The sequence below is a fragment of the Cololabis saira genome, chromosome 20 (genome assembly GCF_033807715.1).
Source record: "Cololabis saira isolate AMF1-May2022 chromosome 20, fColSai1.1, whole genome shotgun sequence".
NCBI lineage: Eukaryota > Metazoa > Chordata > Actinopteri > Beloniformes > Belonidae > Cololabis > Cololabis saira.
In genome coordinates this window covers 19,710,602-19,734,789 of record NC_084606.1, presented here as the reverse complement: position 1 = coordinate 19,734,789, position 24,188 = coordinate 19,710,602, and the positions used below count along the sequence as shown (strand labels likewise).

General features: G+C 40.8%; 1 protein-coding gene across 1 annotated transcript in view; it reads right to left on the bottom strand.

Moving 5' to 3' along the window:
* Nucleotides 1-24,188, bottom strand: part of gal3st3 (galactose-3-O-sulfotransferase 3) — a 43,207-nt gene that overhangs the window by 7,409 nt on the left and 11,610 nt on the right. The window contains exon 2 of the mRNA XM_061709813.1: nucleotides 2,954-3,056. Coding sequence (XP_061565797.1) covers nucleotides 2,954-3,051 — 98 coding nt within the window. The 5' untranslated portion in view covers nucleotides 3,052-3,056. The remainder of the gene's footprint in view (nucleotides 1-2,953; nucleotides 3,057-24,188) is intronic.

Below are 24,188 nucleotides of genomic sequence, written 5' to 3'. Positions count from 1 at the left end.
ACTCATGCCGTTACCAGATCGCTAGTAATCAAACGTGGTATGATGGCATCATCCACCGAAGTTAACAAACCAATAAAATGTCATGAAATTTGGTGGAAATATAAACTAAACCAGTTTGTGACCAAATGGGCAGTTGGTGTGCATAGGAGATGAAAGAGTGATACATGTTAAAGGGGACCTATTAAGGCATCTAATACCTATTTTAAACAGGCCTTGAATGTCTTAAAAACAAGCATTTGATTGTTTTTGCTAAATAAATGAGAAATTCAGCCTCCGACCCATGTCTTTATCATCCCATTCTCTAACTTCCTTCTCTATGCGGGATTCTGAGTGGGCAGGGAGGCTATGATAATGAGGCACTGTGCTGATTGGCTGCCTGAATGACGCGATACACCGCTACCGGTGGAGTTAGTTGTGGGCGTGGTTTCACGCATCGGAGGCCAACCTATGTAAATCGCTCCCGTCGTTACGTAACGACAGGAGCAGAATCTGAACGGCTCGTAGAAGCCACGTCACACTGGACGGCTCATCCGGGCGGCTGTACAAACACTGCAGAATTTGGTTGCTTTCCTCCTTCTCTGAGTTGGCAGGCTGAGGGGAGACCACTTTATATATGTTAAAGCAAAGAGAAAACATGTTTTTCATAATAGGTCCCCTTTAAGTTACACTATATTGTTGAATCTTTGTTGATTTTTCTTTTAATAGACTCTCCCAGGATAAACTCCCACCGCCTTTCATCTTCATAGACTGATTTGTTGACGGAAAACTGTTTATAGGATAGTTCATACAGTCAACTCTCGAAGTGTGAAATTCAAATGGTTTCTTAATGATAAAACACTCTGCCTTTGGGCTTCGATGAACATAAATTAACACCTCTCCTCTAAAAGCAGAGTCTATGGGTGGAAGCTGGGGAGGAGGTGGGATCTGCAGAGTGGCAGTGAGATCTTCAGGGGGAGAGACATCACAAGGCATGTGAAAGTAATTGCTCCTTTAATAGATCTACTGCATTAACGAGATGGAAACTGGAAAAAGAAATGCAGAGAAAGCGAGCGTGAGACGTTGCTCGAGATGTCCTCCTGAACCAGCTCCATGGGTGTTACAAATCGCAGTATAAAAGCGTAAAATCTAAGTCAGTCACACCTTCTTCTGATCCACTGCTACAGTCCGGTCCTGGACCTCAGTTATGTACCTTTATACAACCCCATCATCACATTCTCCTAGGAACTTTAGGAAACAGAGGAACTGTGTTTGACATGATTCAGTCTGCACTGCTATATGAGAAACTCCAGAAGACACAAGAGGATTGCCTAGATTATTGACTACCTGTTAAACAGAGTACAGTTTGGGAGAATGAAAGATTGTGTGTGTCTGAGTGGGTGGTCAGCAGCACTGAAACACCACAGAGTGCTGTACTTCAAAATATTTGTCTTCACTCGCTACAGCTCAGACTTAAAGTATAACTGAGACCTCCTGTCATCTGAAGAAATACACAGATGACTCTGCTGTCGTGGGACATGTCAGTGATGAGTAGACTGGGTATAAAAAACTAGTAGACCGCTTTTTTTCTCATCTCATATTGCATGTGAACCAAAACAAAGTTAATAACTGAAGGACTACGAATGAGCCAAGAATTATTTTCAACCTGGGAGAAGATGTGAAAGGTGGTGAAGGAGGTAACAAGGTGTTCACACGGTCAACAGCCTGGACTGGAAATACAACACTGAGGCATAAGCAAGGAAAATGAAGACTCATTCTTAAGGAAGCTGACATCCTTCGGCATTTGTAAGAAGTTATGGCACATCTTCTATCTTTGTGGTAGTTTTATCTGAAATCATGTGTGGTGGAGTAGCAGCATCAGAGCCAGAGACTTGAAACTGAACAAACTTGCTGAGAAGGCTGGCTGGGTTCTGGAGCTGGTTGTGCAAATAAAAACGCTGAATCCTTAACACAACATAGTGATTAAATAGGGTCTCAATATTCAATATAATTTATTTTGAGGATTAATAAAGTATTAGTGAAATGGACTGAAAATATTGTAACGTCCTCAGCTGTTTTCTTTCTCTCTTTAATGTTCATCATGTTGGAAAAGGTTACAAAACCATTTTCATAAAAAGTAAAAAACATCAAATAAATAAAAATCACCAATCCACTCACTCATCTCATTCTCATGAGAGAATGAGAATACGCAGTTAAATTGAGTATAAATGGAGAACATATCCAAGAATAGTGATGGATACCGTATCACCAAAATGTAAGTTATGTTTGAACGAAAGAGCCATAACGCATCTGTTAGGCACGATAGTAGTATCACGGTTTGGGCTTTTTCTTGTTTTGTTTTTTCATTTCGACCAGAATGGTTTTCCAAAAAGTGGGTTTTACCTGGTTAAGCAACCTGCGGTGTAAACCCACATTTAAAAAAAGGGTGTGTTAATGACTTTGAAAATGTACGTGAATGCAACCTAGAAGGCTGTAGGTTCTGTCCAGGTCATGTCAAGTCTTTCAGGCTACAGTTTGGTCACTGTCACACAGCGGCTGTTTAGGATCAACAAAAATATATAGAGACACAAATACTGTTGAAAGGGACAAAGCCACTGATTGATGTGTCTTTTTATCCCCATCTTTTGTGTCGCTTGATTGTTTTTTGGACTAATCTTTATATTTGACATTAAAAGTCTGACATCTATGTAAACACAGCGTGCCAGAGAGCGGGGCCGGCTGGTCACTCCACGGATGATGTCTACAAAGGACTGTGTACCAAGGGGAAAATAGTTTATAGTGAACTAAAGGATTTTTTAAAATAATGAACTTAATTCAAGCGAAATGTAATGGAAAACCAGAACTGAGAAGTTCATGTCAGGAAATCCACCCACACCGCTGCCAAGGTCATGGGCGTTCAGAGAGGCAGCAGGTGTGTGATGGGTATAAATATTATGGGAGTATTTCAGTCACTCACCAGCTGAAGTTGCCCCCATTGCGTAGCAGAAAACTGGCAGTACAGATGACGATGAGGACCAGGAATATCTTCTTCTGCGACATCATTTGCTGTTTCATTGGAACTGCGGGGAGGGCAGAGAGAAAGAGAAGGAGTCAGATGTGTGATGACAAAGATAGAGCAGAAATGAGGGCAAGAATATGTGAAACAAGGTGAACAAAATGGTGAAAATGGATGTGATGGAAGAGGAGAAAACAAGTAGAAGATTGAGTGGTAGAGAAGATGTAACTAGGTAAAAGGGAAGAGGCAAAGCAAACATGCATGTATTCAGTAGATATTTACTGGCATCTATTGGCATAAGAACACACTTTGTCTGTTTCTTTTATCAGGAATAATATGATTTATATCTTTATGACTGTCCTAATATGTAAAAGTCCTTTACGCTGTCGCCTCCTCATTGGCTCAAACCCTGGTCCGGTGTTTCTGTACTTTAGATCCCAACAGCGCAAAACAAACAAGCTGTAGAAACCAGCAAGTCTGTCACGGGTTGGAGGTGGAATTACAGAGTGAAACATATAAAAATAGACAAATATGTGAACAACGTCGTAGATCCTATATGTCAGGACTAAGGGGGGCAGGGCTGACCCCTCGTGGGGATGCATGCGTGGGCTGGGTTGATCTGTGCATGGAGTTTACCAGTCTGCATATGCAAAACCTCCTTGTGTGAGCTGAAAGTCATTTTGAGATGAAAAAAGATTTTTTGGCAGAAACTCAAAACTTTTATCTACTTTTATCTTCCGCTTAATCAATCGGCTTTGCAGCATGAAAACTGAGTTTATTACACCGTGAGTCAGTTTCGAACCTTTAAAAGTCATGAAAAAGTTTAATATGAGACCTCGGAGCTCATAAAGATCATTTCACAAGAACAATAAAGCAGTGATGTTGGAAAAAAGTGAGTCACAAAATCAAAGTAAAATTTAAAAAAAATTTAGTAAAAAGTTACGTATGAACGATAAACTCCATCATTTTTTTTTTAAATACGATAAAAAGCCTCAGACGCTTTTCCTTTTGGTATTTCAAAAAGGGTCCCTTTTTTCTTCAATGACAACAATGTGTTTGTTGGACCTGGCACTTTCCAAAAATGGGAGCAAAACAACACATTTTTATATAACTTCTCACATTGCTGATGTAGGAGCATAAAGTGATAATAATAGTGCCCCCAAAGATGATTGGACGTTGTGATCTGAAGATCTTGGCCTCTGAGTCACAATCAGCCAAGTAATCAAATTGATTTGTTGTTAACTTTAAAATGCATCTGCAAGTCAAAAATTTTAAAAAGCAGTTTTACCCAACATTGCTTGTAATAATGTACACCAAGTTTGATGAGATTCAGACCAACCGTCAAGGAAGACTTTGTTTAACTTTCACCTTCAAAGTTTTTTGAAAATGTTGTGTAAACGTTAGAGGTAGGGGTTGGCATGCAGGTTCATTAGACTCAGGGACATCCAAAGGCTAAAAAAAGAAAAAAATATGACCATGAAAGCTTGATCCCCGTCTCTCAGTTTCCCACATCACTGTTAGCAGAGCGGATGACCTCATTAAATAATTTACCAAGGTACGATATTTCTTACTGTCGTTACAGATCTGTTACTGTAATTTGAATGAAAGCAAGAGGATGTCTCAATGTGGCGAGTTGTGTTTCAGAGGGCAGACCTCAAGATAAATAAGTAAATAAAACAGTTTTGTAGAGCACTGCATGGTGTGTACTGGTGTTTTGTCTGGGTGAATGAAATCTGAATACCTCTATCTGCTGTGACCCACATGCTGACTCAGTCAACGGTAACTTATCTTCTGAGGAGGAAGATACACAGCAAACACACAGCGCTGGTTATGTGCTGCGTTAGTCTCAACATACTGTGTGTTGGTGTATGATTCTGATGATTTCTCTGGTGTGATATGGTCTGAAACTGGCCTTATGTCGCTCAAGTAAAAACAAAACAATATAGCTAACATTGTGCAGCATTAACTGTGATGTCAGAGCCATCAGCTCTGGCATCCAGCTTCTCCTGGCTGCAGTGAAGAAAATCCTTTGAAGTACAAATGTGTGCACATTTGCTGATATTATCATGATTTGTTGCTTTAATGTTCTGTTGAAGATGTGAAAAAACTGCTTCTTAGTAAAATATCAAAGTCTTGGGTCAGATTCTTCCAGCTGAATGACCATGAAAATCTCCAAGAAGCTGAGCCTGGGAGAGAGCGCAGGATATGCTGTTCATGTGGAAAACTGTCATGTAATGACATGTTTGAGGTATAATTCAGTGCTAAATAAATATGCAGAGGTTGGACACTGTGACACAAACAAAACAATCAAAAGGTGGAGGATTATTTTCTCATGAATTTCAGATGTGGTACTAAGACGAGGCTTATATTATGTAGTGTACCAGTGGTGCTTAATGTCTCTTAACCCTGAAAAAGTCTTGAATATGTGAAATCTTCATGAAATATCATAGGATATAAAACTGAAACAAGTGTACTGATCACGCCGGACATTACTGTTATAACAAAAAGGAGAGTACATCCGTAGTTTTTCTTACTCTTCCATTTTCATTCCTCTGCCATCATCCTCCCTCCACCTCAGCCGTCAGGATTTTTTCAGTAAGTCCCGTTCAGCTTTCCCAAGCATGTGTTCTGCTAAATCAGGAGAGATATAGCCACTGCTCGACTTTGTCCGCTGAGGAGAAGCTTGAACAACGCTCTGATGGGATTGCAGGTTGGGTATAAACGGAGGTTGTTGTACAAGATGACACGACAGAGCTGAAAAAGTCTCAACATAGTCACTGGTTAAAACATAGCTCTTTAATAAGCTGACTTGGATGATATAATTTGTTTACTGTGTTTCCTGAGCTGTCTCAATGTGGCAGTGAGTTCTCAACATTGCCTGAGATCTATGAAAAAACAACAAAAAATGAAGCTTTTCCTGTGCATGAGGCCATTTATTTGAGTGTTTGAAGCCACAATGAAGTCAAAAACTCAGCAATAACTCAACCCTGAAAACCTCTCATACAGTGAGCCATTCAGATCTCTGTGGGATACTGTGAAATCTCATAAGCCTATATTTTATGGGGAATAGTAAATCTCAAATCTTGAGATACATTTAACCATTTTATTAAAAAAAATGACCTGTTTTTTAATTTGATGGCTCAACGCATCTTATGAAAAGTCAGGATTTGAGCAACAAAAGGCTGGAAAAGTACGAGGTTCTGAGAGGAAACTCCTGGAGGAACATCTTCCAACTAATTAGGTTACTTGGCAACCCGCCGACATAACTGGATATATAACAAGAACATTTCAGAGAGGCAGAGCCTGTTAGAAGTAAAGATATGGCTGAAAATCAATGTTGGATGCCTGAGATTTTCAAGACCTCAGGCAGTAACACTTTTAAAAAAAATATGAATTTGTAATGGGAATCCCTGCCTGGGCTTAGGAACGTGGAACGTCACCTCTCCGGTGAGGAAGGAGCCTGAACACACAAGGTTGAGAAGATCCGGCTAGATCAGGGGTCGGCAACCCGCGTCTCTAGAGCCGCATGCGGCTCTTTAGCGCCACCCTAGTGGCTCCTGGAGCTTTTTCAAAAATGTTTGACCTTTTTTTTCCTTTTTTTCTTATTTTTTTCTTTTTTTTTTCTCTTTTTTTCCTTTTTTTCTGTTGTTTTCCTTTTATCTCTTTTTCATCTTTTTTTCTTTTCTTTTTTCTTCTTTTTTTCCTTTTTTTCTTCTTTTTTTCTTCCCTTTTCCTTTCCTTTTTAATATTGACATTTCAAATTTTTTCTCAACATTTCGACTTTTTTCACGAAATTTCTACTATTTCCTCGACATTTTGACTTTTTTCTCGACATTTTGACTTTTTTCTCGAAATTGTACTTCAACATTAATCTCGACATTTCGACTTTTTTTCCTTGAAATTTCGACTTTTTTCTCGACATTTCGATTTTTTTCTCGAAGTGCATAATGAAAAAAAAATCTTCCCCCAGTTATAACTAATATAGAAAACAAGCAGCATGTGTTGCCTTCATTCTAAAGCTTATACAAGACTTTTCATTTTTTGCGGCTCCAGACAGATTTGTTTTTTGTGTTTTTGGTCCAATATGGCTCTTTCAATATTTTGGGTTGCCGACCCCTGGGCTAGATATAGTTGGACTCACGTCAATAGAGGGCTCAGGCTCCAGAACCAATCTTCTCGAGGGTTGGGCTCTGTCCCACTCTGCAGTTGCCCGAGGTGAGAGGCACCGCGCAGGGGTGGGCATACCTATTGCCCCCCGGCTCTGTACCATTTATGCTCATGCATCCAACAGCAGTTCAGAATGGCCTCTCTTTTTGGGGACCTTGAGTGGGGTGCAGGAGAGTGCCCCCACCGGGGACTCCCTCGTTCTGCTGGGGGACTTCAGTGTTCACGTGGGCAATGACAACGAGACCTGGAAGGTCGTGATTGGGAGGAACGGCCCCTCCAATCTGAACCTGAGCAGTGTCTTGGATTTGGACTAGGGCTGTTCGATTAATCGATTTTAAATCGTAATAGCGATTATGTAATTAGAACGATGTTAAAACGTAAAAACTCGTAAAATCGATTTTTCACTTTTTTTTTGTTTTTTTTTGTTTTTACCTTGTCTGCACACATGTTAATGATTGATGGAAATACCTCTCAATACCTGCGACAAGTGCCCCATCGGAGAGGCTCTTTAGTGTAGGAGGGGGCGTTGTAACATGCCACCGGGCATCCCTCAAGCCAGATGCGGTAGACCGGCTCGTGTTCCTTGCAAAAAACTTGCAAATGTGAACAGCAAATGTAATGAGTGACATTACACACCTCTACCTCCTTCCTGGGTTGCATTATTATTTAGCATGCAAAGACCCAGTTTAGTTTAATTAGAAAATGTCTTGTTTTATTTAATTGGAAATATAACTTACTGTATGTTTGCAAGTGCTGATTTTTCAGTGATAAAACTTTATATTTTATTATATTTTTTAAAACTTTTTTTCAACTTATTTTACAGAGTTTTGCACTTTATTCATTCATTTTTGGTTTAATAAGAGCAAAGTTTGCACTTAAAGCCCAATGGGGCAAATGTTCAATAAAAAAACAGCATATTTGCAATCATTTCTTTGCCTTTTGTCAATTCACAAAATAATCGTAATCGTAATCGAAAATCGGATTTTGAGAGAAAAAAATCGAGATTTTATTTTTGGGCAAAATCGAACAGCCCTCATTTGGACTTTAGTGCTCATCGAGGACATTGAGTCTGAGTGGACCATGTTCTACACCTCCATCATCTAAGCAGCTGAATGGAGCTGTGGCCGTAATGTCGTTGGTGCCTTATGGGGACAGAAATGGAAAAATATCCCAATATTCCACAAACTGGTCTTCTGAGTCCCTTTGGGTTTCGGGACAGTTGTTACTCTTCACATTATTTCCTTTTTTTTTTATAAGACTGGTATATTTCCTCTCTTTAATGATTCCTATGTTCTATCGTGAATAAAATATATATCTTCTCCTCGACTCAGTTTAATATTATGATGCATTTTCTTGTGAAACACCAGTTTCAAATGAGGTGAAATATATAAGCTGACTCGTCCTACGTAAAGACGGGTCTATAAAGGATATCATTTGGACTGCATGCTTGACGTTTTGTCACAGACATTTGATTAAGAGCCTCAAGAAATTGTGTCAACTTTGAAAACAAAGATCATAATATGACTCATTTAAGACAAAGAATATTAAAAACACCAATCAAACAGCTTTTCCTAAGAACTATAATTAGATTACACACCGAATTATACTGGGCTCGTCATCCTCAACCACAGCCTGCTTTAAATGAAGCACTAATGAGATGAAAACATAGCGGTGCAGACTAATTCACTCCGATTCAGCCGATCGTCAGCCCGGCGAAGCGGCACATGTTGCAGGAAGAGGAGCTGGGTGACTGTCCCGAGTGAGTGTGTGCATTGGTGGGGGCAGACTCTGTGTCACAGAGTTAATAAGAAAGGGATTTAAGTGGCTTTCAGAAGACAGACCTTTTCCCCTTCCTCCTCCATCCTCTACTCCTTTGACCTCATCGCTGCCCCCCCTCCTCACCCTGCAGCAACCCCCTTAGCCTCTTTAATTAAAATGGTCTGATTGGGTTACATTAACGATCACTGAAGAAACGATAGCATAGAGCGGACACCCAATCGCAGACACTGATCGGAAGATAGAGAGGGATCTTATTTGTTTATTGATTTAATGATAAAGTAAGTCACCTGCACAGTTTCTCTTTATTGCAGTATCTAGTGAAATTTACAGTATAAGCATTTTGCTGCCCAATTAAGTCCTCCCAGGCACAATGAAAGCTGCCACTGAGCATTTGTGGTATCTATCAGTAGTGACCCATTGAAGAAAAAAGAAAAGAATCCTTCAGGTTAATTGGACATTTCACACGTCAAATAGCTCTTTGTCTTTTGTCTCTTTAGCCGTTTGCAACTTAGCATTATACAGACATAAAAACAGAGCAGCAGAGATTTTGTTACCATGCATATATTACAATTACAAACGGTATCTGAGGGACAAAGGCTTTTGCAACTTCAAAATTAAGCTGGAGGCTGCACCATAGTTCATTACAACATACGCCATCTAAAAGGCATGTAAAAACCCTTCATTTTCCAATGAGTCTAATGCTTGCCATGTTGTGCTGAGAGATACTGAGTAGGGATGGGCGGTATGGACTAAAAAATGTATCACGATAATTTCTGGCATTTATCCCGATAACGATAAAAATGACGATAAAAAAAATACCAATTCAACTCCACCTTTTTAACTATAAATCTATCTCGCTCTCAGATCTGCCATGTTTGTTACACAAAAACGTCATCAATGGGAATTTATCTTTCTTTCTTTCTTTCTTTCTTTCTTTCTTTCTTTCTTTCTTTCTTTCTTTCTTTCTTTCTTTCTTTCTTTCTTTCTTTCTTTCTTTCTTTCTTTCTTTCTTTCTTTCTTTCTTTCAGGCTCATTTCTTTCTTTCTTTCTTTCTTTCTTTCTAGCTCATTTCTTTCTTTCTTTCTTTCTTTCTTTCTTTCTTTCTGGCTCATTTCTTTCTTTCTTTCTGGCTCATTTCTTTCTGGCTAATTTCCTTCCTTCCTTCCATCCTTCCTTCCTTCCTTCCTTCCTTCCTTCCTTCCTTCCTTCCTTCCTTCCTTCCTTCCTTCCTTCCTTCCTTCCTTCCTTCCTTCGTTCACGTACATAACGCAGAACCATAAATCAGTTTTACACAAAAACGTCATCAACGGGGATTTATCGTTTTTACCGCGAGATGACAAATTCTTACCGTGGGGAATTTTTTTGACAGTATATCGTTAACGGTAAAATATCGCCCATTCCTAATACTGAGCAACAACTACTTAAATAAGGTAACATAACTGAAAGCTATTTTCCAAAATTCACAGCCAGCAACACAAGATTAAAAGGGCTATGGAGCACAGACAGACAGGCTGCAGCTAAAATGCTGATATGTGTGACAGCATGCACAGTTAGAAGATGAACCGTCGCTGCAGAAAGATCACTGTGATTCGTCATACCGAATGAAAACGGTGACATCACCTTCTCGGTTCTGGATCTCTGGGTTGATAATGAACCTTCACGGGGATCCAGAAGATGAAGAAAGATTGTTGCCCATTTGAAAATCTATGTAAACACACTTACAGCAGGGACTGAGATAAAGAAAGTGTGTTATTATAAAACCATTACGGGCAAAGGTGACGATCCTCTTAAACTGATCCATAGATATGAACTTGTGAGGGCGATGGCTTTAGACTTTGCACAGTAATTGTATGCAAAAAATATAGCTGAGGGTCAGGAAAGGAGCCTGATGAAGATATGTGAGCTCATTCTTTGCTCTGATCAAACAGAAGATACCTTTGTTCAGTTCCGCTGAGGTCTGGCATGCTTGGTTCCAACCTGGCCGACTTCATGACAGTCTTTACAGGGCAAAACAGGTGGGAGAGCGACAATATCTATTATACTGTACTTACTATGTTTATAGTACATTTATTCAGTTTACAGTACACCTGTTCAGTTTCAGTTTCTTTTTTACTGTATTTTTTTTTTCATACTTATAATTTATCTTTATCGTTTATTTAGTTTGAGCTGCTGTAGCACCCGAATTTCCCCTCTGGGGATCAATAAAGCACTATCTTATCTTATCTTATCTTAATTTGGAGCTTGATGAGTTCTGAAGGCATGGAGGAGTCTGACGTATAACATGCAGAAGTTTGAATATTAACGGTCTTATCTGACACACTATGAGTCTCAGACTATATATCTATCCAAGAGTTTAGATTAAATAAAGTATTTACATAGAAACAGTTAATTTTCAAGTGCTCGTTGGTGATTGGCTGATAAAGGCAGTTTTCTTATTAGAATATAGTTGTGTCATCCACAAACACTGCTTTGCCTCGACTCTTAAACCTTTAGATTCAGTGAAACAGTGTTTCTAAAATCGTAACTGTCATTTATGTCAATCTAAGCTATGTTTGCTTATGAAGTACGTGAGGCTCAGTTTATTTTTTTATTATTTATTATTAAGATAAGATAAGATAAGATGTCCTTTATTTTCTCCCTCAGTGGGGAAACTTATTTGTTGTCAGCAGTACACACGTATAGGGGAGGGGTAAAACGACTGAAAAGTCAGAAATAAAAAATATATAAAAAATACAAAAGATACGTATAAAATATAAAATGTGAACACAGGATATGAACAGTATATACAGTTTAACAGTGCAGAAAAGCAGGTGGAGTGTTGTGAGGTAGATTGGCAGATATTGCACATTTTTATCCCATATATTCTTGTAACATATGGGATTAGAGTTAACTTGTAAATGGTGCATGAGTGTTTTCTGTGTGGCTGTGACAGAGAGATCAGACAAAGATGTGGGAAACAACCACAGGCACATCACTCTTCAGTGCTCCCTGCAGGTGATTGAAAGTTTACTCCGTTATTTTCTTAATTCACATCCATTTTCCTGGCAGTTTTCCTTTTGCTGTGTAAAAATAATGTGGTATGTTCAAAATGTCAGCTGTTAAGTAATTACAAAAATAAAACAGAGCTATCCATAAATCTCTGCTTATCCTGGTTTGGGGTGCAAGGACAGCTGCCAAACAAGAGTCAGACCTCTCCCCAGGCCACCTTCTCCAGCTCTTCCAGGAAGACAAGCTGAAGATGGAGGGCTGGGCATCCCTACCTATCTCATCTCTTAAAGAGAGTGCAGTCACCCTCCGGAGAAAACTCATTTTAGCCACATGTATTCAAGATTTTGTTCTTTTGGCCACAACCAACGGTTCATGATTATACACAAGAGTAGGAACCTTCTTTATGGGCTCCGCTCTCTCTTCATAGTTACAGACATAGAAGACATTCAACCCTTTTCTGAGTGACAGCCTCAGATTCGGAGGTGCTGATACCTCACACTCGGCTGCAAAACTGCTCCAGTGAGTGCTGGAGATCGCAGCTTGATGACACCAACAGGACCACATCATCTGCAAACAACAGAGATGACGTCGTGAGGCCAACCTCCCACTCCATAAGTTCAGACTCTGGAACGGCACATAATAGGGCTGCAACTAAGGACAATTAGTCAACTAATCGGATTCTGAATCTCATAATTAGTGAATTATGTAGCTCTTAGCTTTTATATGTTGCATGAGGTTGTTTAAATGATGTGCTAATTTAAAATAAAAGACAATAAGAATGGACACTTCATTCAAAAATACATCTTTTGATGAACTTTGCCAGTCCCCGTGGTGTTGCATTATCCGCCATATTGTTTACCTGGTGCCATACTCTATTGCACATGTGCAGCAGCGATAGGAAGGATGAAGCCTGACTCTGTCGAAATTTTCTTTTTGCTGACAATAGTCGACAATTAAATTTCTTTAGCAGACCCAGTATTCCGTGCTCACACGGCCCACAAAATACGAATGAGGGACATGGCCGAATGCCTTTTCAAACTCCACAAGCCCATGTGGAGTGCTTAAGCAGGTTCCCATGCAACTCCAGCAAGGATATGGAGGGCATAGAGCTGGTCCAGTGTTCCACAGACAAGACAGAACCAGTATTGTTCCCCCTCAATCTACAGACCTTACCAGGGCTACTGTGATTCCCCTATAACTGCAACGGAGGGAGGGAAGGAAGGAAGGAAGGAAGGAAGGAAGGAAGGAAGGACGGAAGGAAGGAAGGAAGGAAGGAAGGAAGGAAGGAAGGAAGGAAGGAAGGAAGGAAGGAAGGAAGGAAGGAAGGAAGGAAGGAAGGAAGGAAGGAAGGAAGGAAGGAAGGAAGGGAGGGAGAAAAGAAGGAAGGAAGGAAGGAGGGAAGGAAGGGAGAAAAGAAGGAAGGAAGGAAGGAAGGAGGGAGGGAATGAAGGGAGAAAAGAAGGAAGGAAGGAAGGAAGGAAGGAAGGGAGAAAGGAAGGAAGGAAGGAAGGAAGGAAGGAAGGAGGGAATGAAGGAAGGGAGAAAGGAAGGAAGAAATGAAGGAAGGAAGGAAGGAAGGGAAAAAGAAGGAAGGAAAGAAGGAAGGAATGATGGAAGGAAGGAAGGAAGGAAGGAGGGAAGGAAGGGAGAAAAGAAGGAAGGAAGGAATGATGGAAGGAAGGAAGGAAGGAAGGAAGGAAGGAAGGAAGGAAGGAAGGAAGGGAGGAAGGAAGGAAGGAATGAAGGAAGGAAGGAAGGGAAAAAGAAGGAAGGAAGGAAGGAAGGAAGGAAGGAAGGAAGGAATGATGGAAGGAAGGAAGGAAGGAAGGAAGGAAGGAAGGAAGGAGGGAAGGAAGGGAGAAAAGAAGGAAGGGAGGAAGGAAGGAAGGAATGAAGGGAGAAAAGAAGGAAGGAAGGAAGGAAGGAAGGAAGGAAGGAAGGAAGGAAGGAAGGAAGGAAGGAAGGAAGGAAGGAAGGAAGGAAGGAAGGAAGGAAGGAAGGAAGGAAGGAAGGAAGGAAGGAAGGAAGGAAGGAAGAAGGAAGGTTCAGTCCCACTTCTTAAGGAGAACCAGTGCCCCACTATGCCAGTCCAGATGCACTGGCCCTGAGGACAGATAAGACAGCCCCACATCACCCAGAGCCTTGAGGAACTTGAAGCGCCGCCCGGCAGCCGTGGAGCTGTCACAAAACCAGCCCCTCCTGTGGTTTCTTCACTGTTGCTGGAAAAACACTGCTTTCCCTTCCTCAGAAGAGTTTTTTCATCAACAGGCACAATTGTAATCCTTAAGGGGTATGTTTATTAAGTCAGTAATTAGTTTATTTATGTGTCTTCCTGCTTGCAAACTGGGATACAAATTGCTTCCCTACGATTGAAAATACAAACACAACAACTGCTGCATCACACAAGAATGCCGAAAGTAGCAGCAGTGCACAAAATGACACATGGAAGTTCACAAGTTCATAATGCACACACTTTCTCTAAGACACACACACACATATACACACACATATACACACACACACACACACACACACACACACACACACACACACACACACACACACACACACACACACACACACACACACACACACACACTCACAGCTTACTATGACCTAATGAGGGTATGAAACTAGCTTCCTCCTCCGGGGTATCAGCAGCTGCTTCACTCTGTGATCTTGTCATCTGTGCTGATGTCATGTGATGACCTCTGACAAGTGAAGCACTTTTGCAACTGTGTATGACTCCTTGTAAGGTTTCAGAGAAACAAAAGCACATACGCACAGTTTGAGACGCCATCTTTTTTTTAGCCCCAAAGTTTAAAAGGTATCATTTATCTTGTGCTGCCTGTTTTGTGCTTCTACACCAGGGGTATTCAACTAGATTCAGCCGGGGGCCACATCTGCAAAAGGACTGTATGGAGAGGGCCGCACAATTTGAAAATGTGGGGGTTTTCAAAATGTATTTTGCACTCAAAGACGAAGACTTATGTAAATATAATACACTTGTATACATTTGAATATATCTAGTTTACATATTAATTATGTATTAATTGTCTCCAGATTTAGTAATTGTGAATGTTAAATATAATATTCAGATAAAGAAATATTATTTTGAATGCAAGTTCATTTTGAAACCATGCATTGTGCAAACTTAATGAAATTGATATTGACCTACTTTTAATAAAACACGCCATAATGACAAAGTACCACTTTCCACCAAGATTTCCTTATTTGAATATTATATTAAGCATTGAGCACAACCATTTTAGTCCATAGTAGCCAGTTATAAAAATATTATAAAAAAACAACAACAAACACCCCCTTTTTTGAAATATGACCAGGGGCCACATAAAAGCTCCTGGCGGGCCGCATGTGGCCCGCGGGCCGCCAATTGAATATCCCTGTTCTACACCATCTAATGTATAAGAAATGTCAAGTCATGATGATCACTGACGACTGAGGAACTTACATTAACTTGTCACAACTGTCCCTTTTCCCTCAAACACACACACGCACGTACACACACACGCACGCACGCACACACGCAAGCACACACACACACACGCACGCACGCACGCACGCACGCACGCACGCACGCACACACACACACACACAGGGCACAGCTGCTGCTGCTGCTGACAGATGGCTCAGCCATCAGTATCAAAACGACTATTGCTCTGAAAATAAAAAAAGCCCCACCAAAGCCCAACATCCTGTACTGCCCAACACTCTGAACACAGGAACAAACAGACACTCACACGCAGTCTAACCTGACCGTGTGTTCTTGTCTGAAAATTGGAAACTGCACAAGCAAACCAGTGATCCTGGAGCAGCAGAGCGAAGGCAATCAGAGGCTCTATCCCAAATATCAGTGAAAGCTTCAGTTGAAACAGCTCCTATGTGCGGCAGGGGCTTTCCTTCAAACAAAGGACAGGAATAAGATAAGCTTGACTCTGCTGAATGAGGCTGTTGGGTAAAAGGTTAGCTGAAGGACTTAGCCCTGAAAGAGTTTTTAATTTGTTCTGCAGTATATGTGTTTACCAAAGCATCTGAAAAACCTTCGGCCGTCTGAGATCAGCTGCTTCCTGCATGTAAACATCACAAAACAAAATATATCACAAATCTAGAAGCATCTAGGTTTTAACACATCACTGGAGCCCTCCCGGCTCGGGTGCAGCTCGCCCAGACGTGTGGCCTCTCAGTGCAGAAGAACATTTTCTTCATCCCTGCAGGGATCATCGAGCATCCCTTTCAATTATTACCGTCTTTCAATATAAGACGCAGTGATGCAGGTCTGACTTATTTCTCAGGGGACGCAGTCTCATGTGTCGACCCCAGTCGAGGATGTGAACGCCGTCCTGGCAAACAGCAGCAGAAATGTGTCTGCAGCCACTTCAAGACATTAATTTCATGATGGGAGGATTTACTCCACGGCGGTGCTGTAAAAGGCTGAGACTTTTTACTTAAAAGATGAAACATGCCACACAGCCTTACTTCATAACTCAGCTTCTTGAAAATCCTTAAGGCTCTTTTGGATGATCGAAGAAATCCGCTCATTTTCCAGGAAGGCTGTTTGCTTACTTCTGAGGCTTTATCTTTGAAATCCCCAAAAATCCATCAGCGATATGAGGCTTGAAATTATTTTCCACACTTCTGACTCACTCCCTGTCCCTACACTCCTTCACCTTGGCTAAGAGAAGTTGTTTTGTTTTTTTTAATCCTCAAATCACATGAATATTTTACATCTATTTCATGTGTTTATTTGAAGCCTGTATTAAGGCATCATGTGCTACACGGTCAACAAAGACAAGCTTTAGAAGTCCAACTAGTGGAGACGAGTGCATCACAAACACAGAGACCAGGAGCTATTTACTCACACTTGACTACACATGTCATTTTCAGCAATATTCCATATTTATTATCTCTGTTACATATTGGGGGTGTAAGCACAGTAAAAAAAAAATTACAAAATACTGAATTTATTGAATTTAATTATGTGTGCTGATGAGCTTTTACAGAATTGAATGTAGGCAGACGAGAAGCTGCACTCATTTCATTACAGGTCCAATTAGTTGGTATTTACAAAATCAGAAGCATTTTCTGAGTTCAGAATTCAACACAAGTGAACAATGAATACAGCTCTGCATCAGCGTGAAACAAACACTCCTTATCTTGTTTGCTTTGAGAGGATAACAGCTTCTGTCTGCACCCGTGAACAGACTGTCTGTCATTCTGCTCTTGCCCGACAGCCTCCCTTCTATCCTTATTATTTTAATCTGTAACTCGGTGACCCTCCCATCACCAGCCCCCCATCCCTCCAACCTCGCCCTCGCCCCTTCTCTCTACACCCCCTCCCCCCTCCAGCCCTTAGTGTTTACAGTGAGGGAAGTCAGTGTTTTCTGGCCTGAATCCTTCCTATAAACACATGTCAGACACCGTTCTTGGACCTGCTAGAAAGAATTGCATCAAGTGCATGTTTGTGCTTGGGGCACGTATGTTTACGTGTGCATGCTGGTTTTCTTCTGGGGGGTTTTTGTGTGGATCGTTACTTGTCTGCAGGCCGGACTTCCCCGTGGACTCACACAAGCTGAATTTATCTCACACCAAATCACCCTCAGGAGACTGAGGGGCGGAGGGCTGGGGGAGGACGTGGGGACGGGTGGAGTGCAGGGTTGAGAGAGGATGATGGAGGGGGGCAAGAGATGGCAGCAAAGGGAGGAAGATGAGATTTGACAAAATACAAAACACAGAACAATGGAGGGAATGAGCCATGAGACTAAATGCAGGATCAACATCAGGCCTTTTACAAACGTTCTTATTGATGAAAGTCTTATAGATCGTTTCTCACCAGCAACCGCTTTAAACCAAATCCGGGGAGAGAACAAGAAGAGAGAGGGAGAAAACATCCCAAACACAATGCTCTCTTTGGCAAAGTCATGCAGCGAACACGATTTCTCTTCTCATCTCTTTGAATGGAAACACCCTCAACGTCCCCTTTCGTCTGATCCCCACAGCGAGAAGTGCTGCATCCTGTCTCAACTTTTTTTATAGAGTCTGAGCAGCATGGACAAAAACTAACGGAAAAAATACTTGAAATGAATGACAGGAACTGGACTTTAGTCCAACCAGTGGTTCAAAACTTCTGGAAATGGATGTGTATGTTTATTTTTCATCCTTGTCTATGACTGCCTTTACAGTTGGGAGCAGCAATTAAGAAGAAAACTCTAATTAAAGTGCTTAACTTAAGTTAGAGGTCCTAAACGTGAAAGGATGCTCTTTGTTTGAGACAGATGTGAGTTTGTGACCATATTTTAGTTCAGCTGGACTGTGTCTGTGTGTGTGTGCATGTGTGTGTGTGTGTGTGTACCTTTTGAAAATATCCCACCCTCCCCTTCTGCATTCATATTCTGCTCAGCGAACCCAATGTGCTTTCGCGCCTCAGCTGTTCTTTTACATCAGACAGCTTCCTTCTTTTGCCAAATGAATTTGATCTTCTGTGGCAAAGCCAGTAAGAGCCTTCCCTTCCCGAACATGTCGAGGTATCCATGTAGGCATGAGCTAAATTGACCTATGCTATTATAAATACTTTTTCTCTTGCTGCAATTAAAAACCTACAATCAGAAGGTGTTTCACAAAACCCCCTTCGGCTCCAATTATGTGCCCCGACCAGATGGATCCAGTGGGTTTGCTTGAACCGCAGCTCATTTTGGTGTTTTCCGTATTTGCAGATGGCAGCAGAGCTGCAGTGCTCCACTTGGAATATTTTCAACCTGCCTACTAAACATTAATAAGAAAGTCTGACTTCTCCAGCCTGATAAACAAGAAAGATTTATGGATCCAAAGATACCTACTTCTAGCCGCACCACTGGGTATTTTCCGCCGTAATCTTTTACCAAAACCCTCCACTTGTCTCCCACACCACCTGTAGGAAGTGCCGTATATCCAGCTGGAAAGCTTTGATTCTGTCTGCACCAAAAGCAAAAAATAAGCCAAAAGAGGCCACCTGCACGCTGCAGTTAAGCTGGATGCTGTCACAGTAAGAGACAAATAAGGAACATTAGAGGAGCTGCAGAGTAGAAGGTAAAAAGTATGTAAATGATTGTTTGCTTTCATGAGGAAGTTGCAGATGCTGCAGATAGGGGAAGGTAAGGCAAGTTTATTTGTAGAGCACAATTCAACACAAGGTAATTCAAAGTGCTTTACATCAACATTAAAAGCGGCAAGACACAATTAAAACATAAATAACAAATAAAATGAAATAAAATGATAAGAAAAGAGGTAAAATAATAGAAAGCACAAGTTTTTAAAAAGTAAGGTCAGTAGAGTACAGCAGGTACACATCACATTCTTAAAATGGCAAGAATTACGTTTCTATACGGTCAAAACGTACAAAGGCCGGGTCAAATACAGTATTACAAAGTAATCTGTGTCGATTCGTGCGGTGAATCAAACCAATTTGACAATTCTACGTCACAATGCCTGCATTCAGGGCTTATCCATAACTTTGCGCGGTTTTCAAAAAGTATTTAATTTAAGAGTACGCTTAAATAACAAATAAAGTGAAATAAAAAGATGAGAAAACAGGTAAAATAATAAAAAGCACAAGTTGTTAAAAAATAAGGGCAGTAGAGTACAGCAGGTAAGTATTTAATTTAGGAGTATGCTTCAGTAAACAGTAATGTTTTTAGGCCTGATTTAAAGGAGCTGACAGTTGGAGCAGACCTCAGGTCTACAGGAAGTTTGTTCCAGATGGGGAGGGATAGATAGGTGAAGTCTGTGGCAATTAGTATGAATATCAAAAGAAATACTGTACATCTGGATCAGGTACATCGCAATATATAAAGAGACTCTTTCATTAATTCATAAAAAAAGGAAGTCTGTGCGATCTCTGTGTGCACAAGGCAATCATTAACTTAAAACACTAGGAAAAAAGGTGCATGCAGTCGTCCTTTAGCGACCCATCTCAGCTGGTCTGGTGCTATTTAAATGCATCGCACCGTTTTCACAGACTTGCACACCATTACAGATTTTCACAATATTCTTATGTTTGCTCACACCCGCAGGCTCACACTATCACATTTAATTTTTATGTTCATATACTTGAAAATCAAAAAAGTCTAAGAAAAGCCCAACAAGAACCAGAACTTCCTAGTCAGGATATAAAATATTATGCAAGCTAATGGTGGTAGAGGATTATTAGCTTATTTCCTTAAGATAAGTGAATTATAAAACTGCTGACAAGAATTTGCCTTTAATAGTGATGCAAAAGGGAGGTACAGTGATTGCAGCTTGACATGAGGGTGAGGTTGGGTGGAGGTAGAGATGGGGTGGGGGGGGGGTAAATCCACTCTAAGCTCTGTGACTTAACTGCACCTTGCAAATTTGAGCAGCCAACCGTGTAAGATATTCTCATCTTAAAATAGAAGAAGCAACAAATACTGTGATAAATCTGGGAGCCGTGAATTAGAGCACTGCTTGATGATGCGTTCATGAGGGCTACCGGCCTTTTAAGCATCGGCAGACATTAAACCGGTTGAAATCTGTACTTTTTCTGATGTCATCCAAATCTCAGACTTTTGGTTCCAGTCACCACTTCTTGGTGGGACAAACAAAAGAAGACGGATGGAGGAAGAGAAGAGATGGTGCTCTGCTGATGACGAAAATCCTTCTCTTCACAAATGAAGCCCTTAAAGACCGATCTTGAGCATATCTTAAAATATGCACAGAACCATGTTATATCAATGGAGCAATCTGGTCTCATACTGCAGGCTTACTTGTGATCCTTAAATTTGAAAAGCAAATCTCTGGGTTTATAGTCTAAATACTAAAATACTATTTATCAGTCAAGTTTTGTAACCAGTGTTCATTCTATTAGGAAGCAGGATGCTTCAATCCCATGCCAATCTGCATTCTGACACACATCCATGATTCCATCTGTCCATCTTCTTCTGCGTATCCGGGGGCAGTTTGAGGGGGCAGTAGCTTAAGCAGGGAAACCCAGACTTCCCTCTCCAGCTCATTTGGGAGATCCCAAGGCGTTTCCATGCCAGCCAAGAGACATAGTCTGTCTAATGTGTCTTGGGTATTCTCAAGGGTCTCCTCCCACTGGGGCGTGCCTGGAAGACCTCACCAGGGAGGCGTCCAGGAAGCTTCCTCATCAGATGCCTGAGCCGCCTCATCTGGCCCCCCTCGATGTGGAAGAGCAGCGGCTCTACTCTGAGCTCCTTCCCGGATGACCGAGCTTCTCACCCTGTATCTAAGGGAGAGCCCAGACACCCTGCGGAGGAAGCTCATTTGTGTCCATCACTTTCTCATGGGTGAGGATAGGAACGTAGATCTGGTAAATAAAGACCTTCCCTTCTCGTCTCAGCTCCTTCTTCACCATGACAGATCGATGTAGTTTGCAAAACTGTAAACGCTGCACCAATCAATCCCCTGCTCTATTCTTCCCTCACTTGTGAACAAGACCCCAAGTAGGAATGGGCGATATTTTACCGTTCACGATATACCGTCAAAAAAATTCCTCACGATAAGAATTTGTCATCTCGCGGTAAAAACGATAAATTCCCGTTTATGATGTTTTTGTGTAAAGCTGATTTATGGTTCTGCGTTAAATCCACGCACAACGTACGTGAAGGAAGGAAGGAAGGAAAGGGGAGAAGGAAGGGAGAAAACAAGGAAAGGAGGAAGGAAGGGAGAAAAGAGGAAGGGAAGAAGGAAGGAGAGAGCAGGAGGAAAGAAGGAAGGAAGGGAAAAAGAAGGAAGGAAGGAAGGAAGGAAGGAAGGAAGGAAGGAAGGAAGGAAGGAAGGAAGGAAGGAAGGAAGGAAGGAAGGAAGGAAGGAAGGAAATGAGCCTGAAAGAAAGAAAGAAAGAAAGAAAGAAAGAAAGAAAGAAAGAAAGAAAGAAAGAAAGAAAGAAAGAAAGAAAGAAAGAAAGAAAGAAAGAAAGAAAGAAGGAAGGATAAATTCCCGTTGATGACGATGAAGTTGAATTGGTATTTTTTTTATCGTCATTTTTGTCGTTATCGGGATAAATGCCAGAAATTATCGTGATCATCTTTTTAGTCCATACCGCCCATCCCTAACCCCAAGATACTTGAACTCATCCACCTGAGGCAGGATCTGATCCCCGATCTTGAGATGGCACTCCAGCCTTTTCCAACTGGTCTCAGATTTGGAGGTGTTGGTTTCTCATACCAGCTTCTTCACATTAAACAAACTTCTCCTGTGACAGTTGCAGGTCATGGCCTAATGAATCCAGCAGAACCCCATCATCTGCAAAAAAGTAGGGTCCTCAATTCTGAGGTCACCAAACCAGACCCCCTCCACCCCTTTGCTCATGAACAGAAACGATGAAAAAGGTAAACTTTGGCGAAGTCCAACCCTCAATGGAAACATGTCCAACTGAATGTTCAGCTAATCAACACGAACCTGTGTTCTACAGTTCAGGACTACATGTATGCACATTAGGGCTGTTCGATTAATCGATTTTAAATCGTAATCGCGATTATGTAATTAGAACGATGTTAAAACGTGAAAATCGTAAAATTGATTTTTCACTTTTTTTTTTTTTTTTTTTTTTTTTACCTTGTCTGCACATATATTAATGATTGATACCATATTAATGATTGATGGAAATACCTCTCAATACCTGCGACAAGTGCCCCATCGGAGAGGCTCTTTAGTGTAGGAGGGGGCGTTGGAACATGCCACCGGGCATCCCTCAAGCCAGATGCGGTAGACCGGCTCGTGTTCCTTGCAAAAAACTTGCAAATGTGAATAGCAAATGTAATGACTGACATTACACACCTCTACCTCCTTCATGGGTTGCATTATTATTTAGCATGCAAAGACCCAGTTTAGTTTAATTAGAAAATGTCTTGTTTTATTTAATTGGAAATATAACTTACTGTATGTTTGCAAGTGCTGATTTGCTGATTTTTTTTTTCAGAGATAAAACTTTATATTTTATTATATTTTTAAAACTTTTTTTCAACTTATTTTACAGAGTTTTGCACTTTATTCATTAATTTTTGGTTTAATAAGAGCAAAGTTTGCACTTAAAGCCCAATGGGGCAAATGTTCAATAAAAAAACAGCATATTTGAAATCATTTCGTAATCGTAATCGAAAATCGGATTTTGAGAGAAAAAAATCGAGATTTTATTTTTGGGCAAAATCGAACAGCCCTAATGCACATGCTTAACATCAGCCCCGATTGTTTCTTGTGATGCCTCTGTGCAGTTTTGCCAAACTGAATGGAGAGCTATAGTCTGAATAACTGAGCACACGAGAACAATAACTCTTCTGTTCTCACGATTTCTTCTCATTTTAAATATGTCAAAGCAGATGGCCCACTGCCTGCAGCAGGACTCTGGTCTGGAGTGAAGACAGAGGCAAAGAAGCACAAATAGATTGAGGAAGACAGTATATGTTTTTTTTTCCTTCTCATTTTGTACGGCGCAAGGTAATACTGCTATCATAGCTAATATATATATAGTGCTGGATGTGGACATGTATGCAAATTAAAACTGATTCCAGAAACAAAGATGAAAAAGACAAAAAAAACAAGCCTACATTCCCCCAACAGATGATCACTGAGATCAAACATTTCCGCTTGGTCACTGACATGAAAAATTAAATCAACTATGTGTGGAGCAGATGGGGGGAAATTAAATAAATGTTTCCTGTGATGTGACTTCATCTTTGCACTTAAAAAAGCTGAGCAACACTCATTATCTAGTGTTATACAATAAAATGCATATATTTAAATCTTGTTACTATGTTTATATAATTAACAACTGAGTTGTGTCTTGCTCTTCATTTAACGCCAGTTTTAGATTCAGATCTGAGATATTAATGCCTCTGGTTGCAGACTTGGCACTGCGAATGCGACACTTGCCTTCTGTGGTGCTTGGGTTCATGGTCAAATAAACGATTTTATTGACAGCAGATGCGGTCAGAGGCTTATTAGGAGTAAAGTGCCTCTGGACTACAGAAGAGGTGTGGTAATTGGAATATATCCATATACTTTCTCATACACGGCACATTCTCCCCAGTCATGTGGCTGTAGAGTACACAACATCCATACTCAAGCAGATGTACCGGCAACTGGACGTAAAGCTAACTCTGTCAATAACTTAACTGTATGTATTAATATAAATGTTCAGAGGAGTAATAGGGTTATAAAAATAAATGCTCACCACAACATGGTTTAAAAAAAGAGAAGAAACAGAAGAACACACTATCATAATACATAA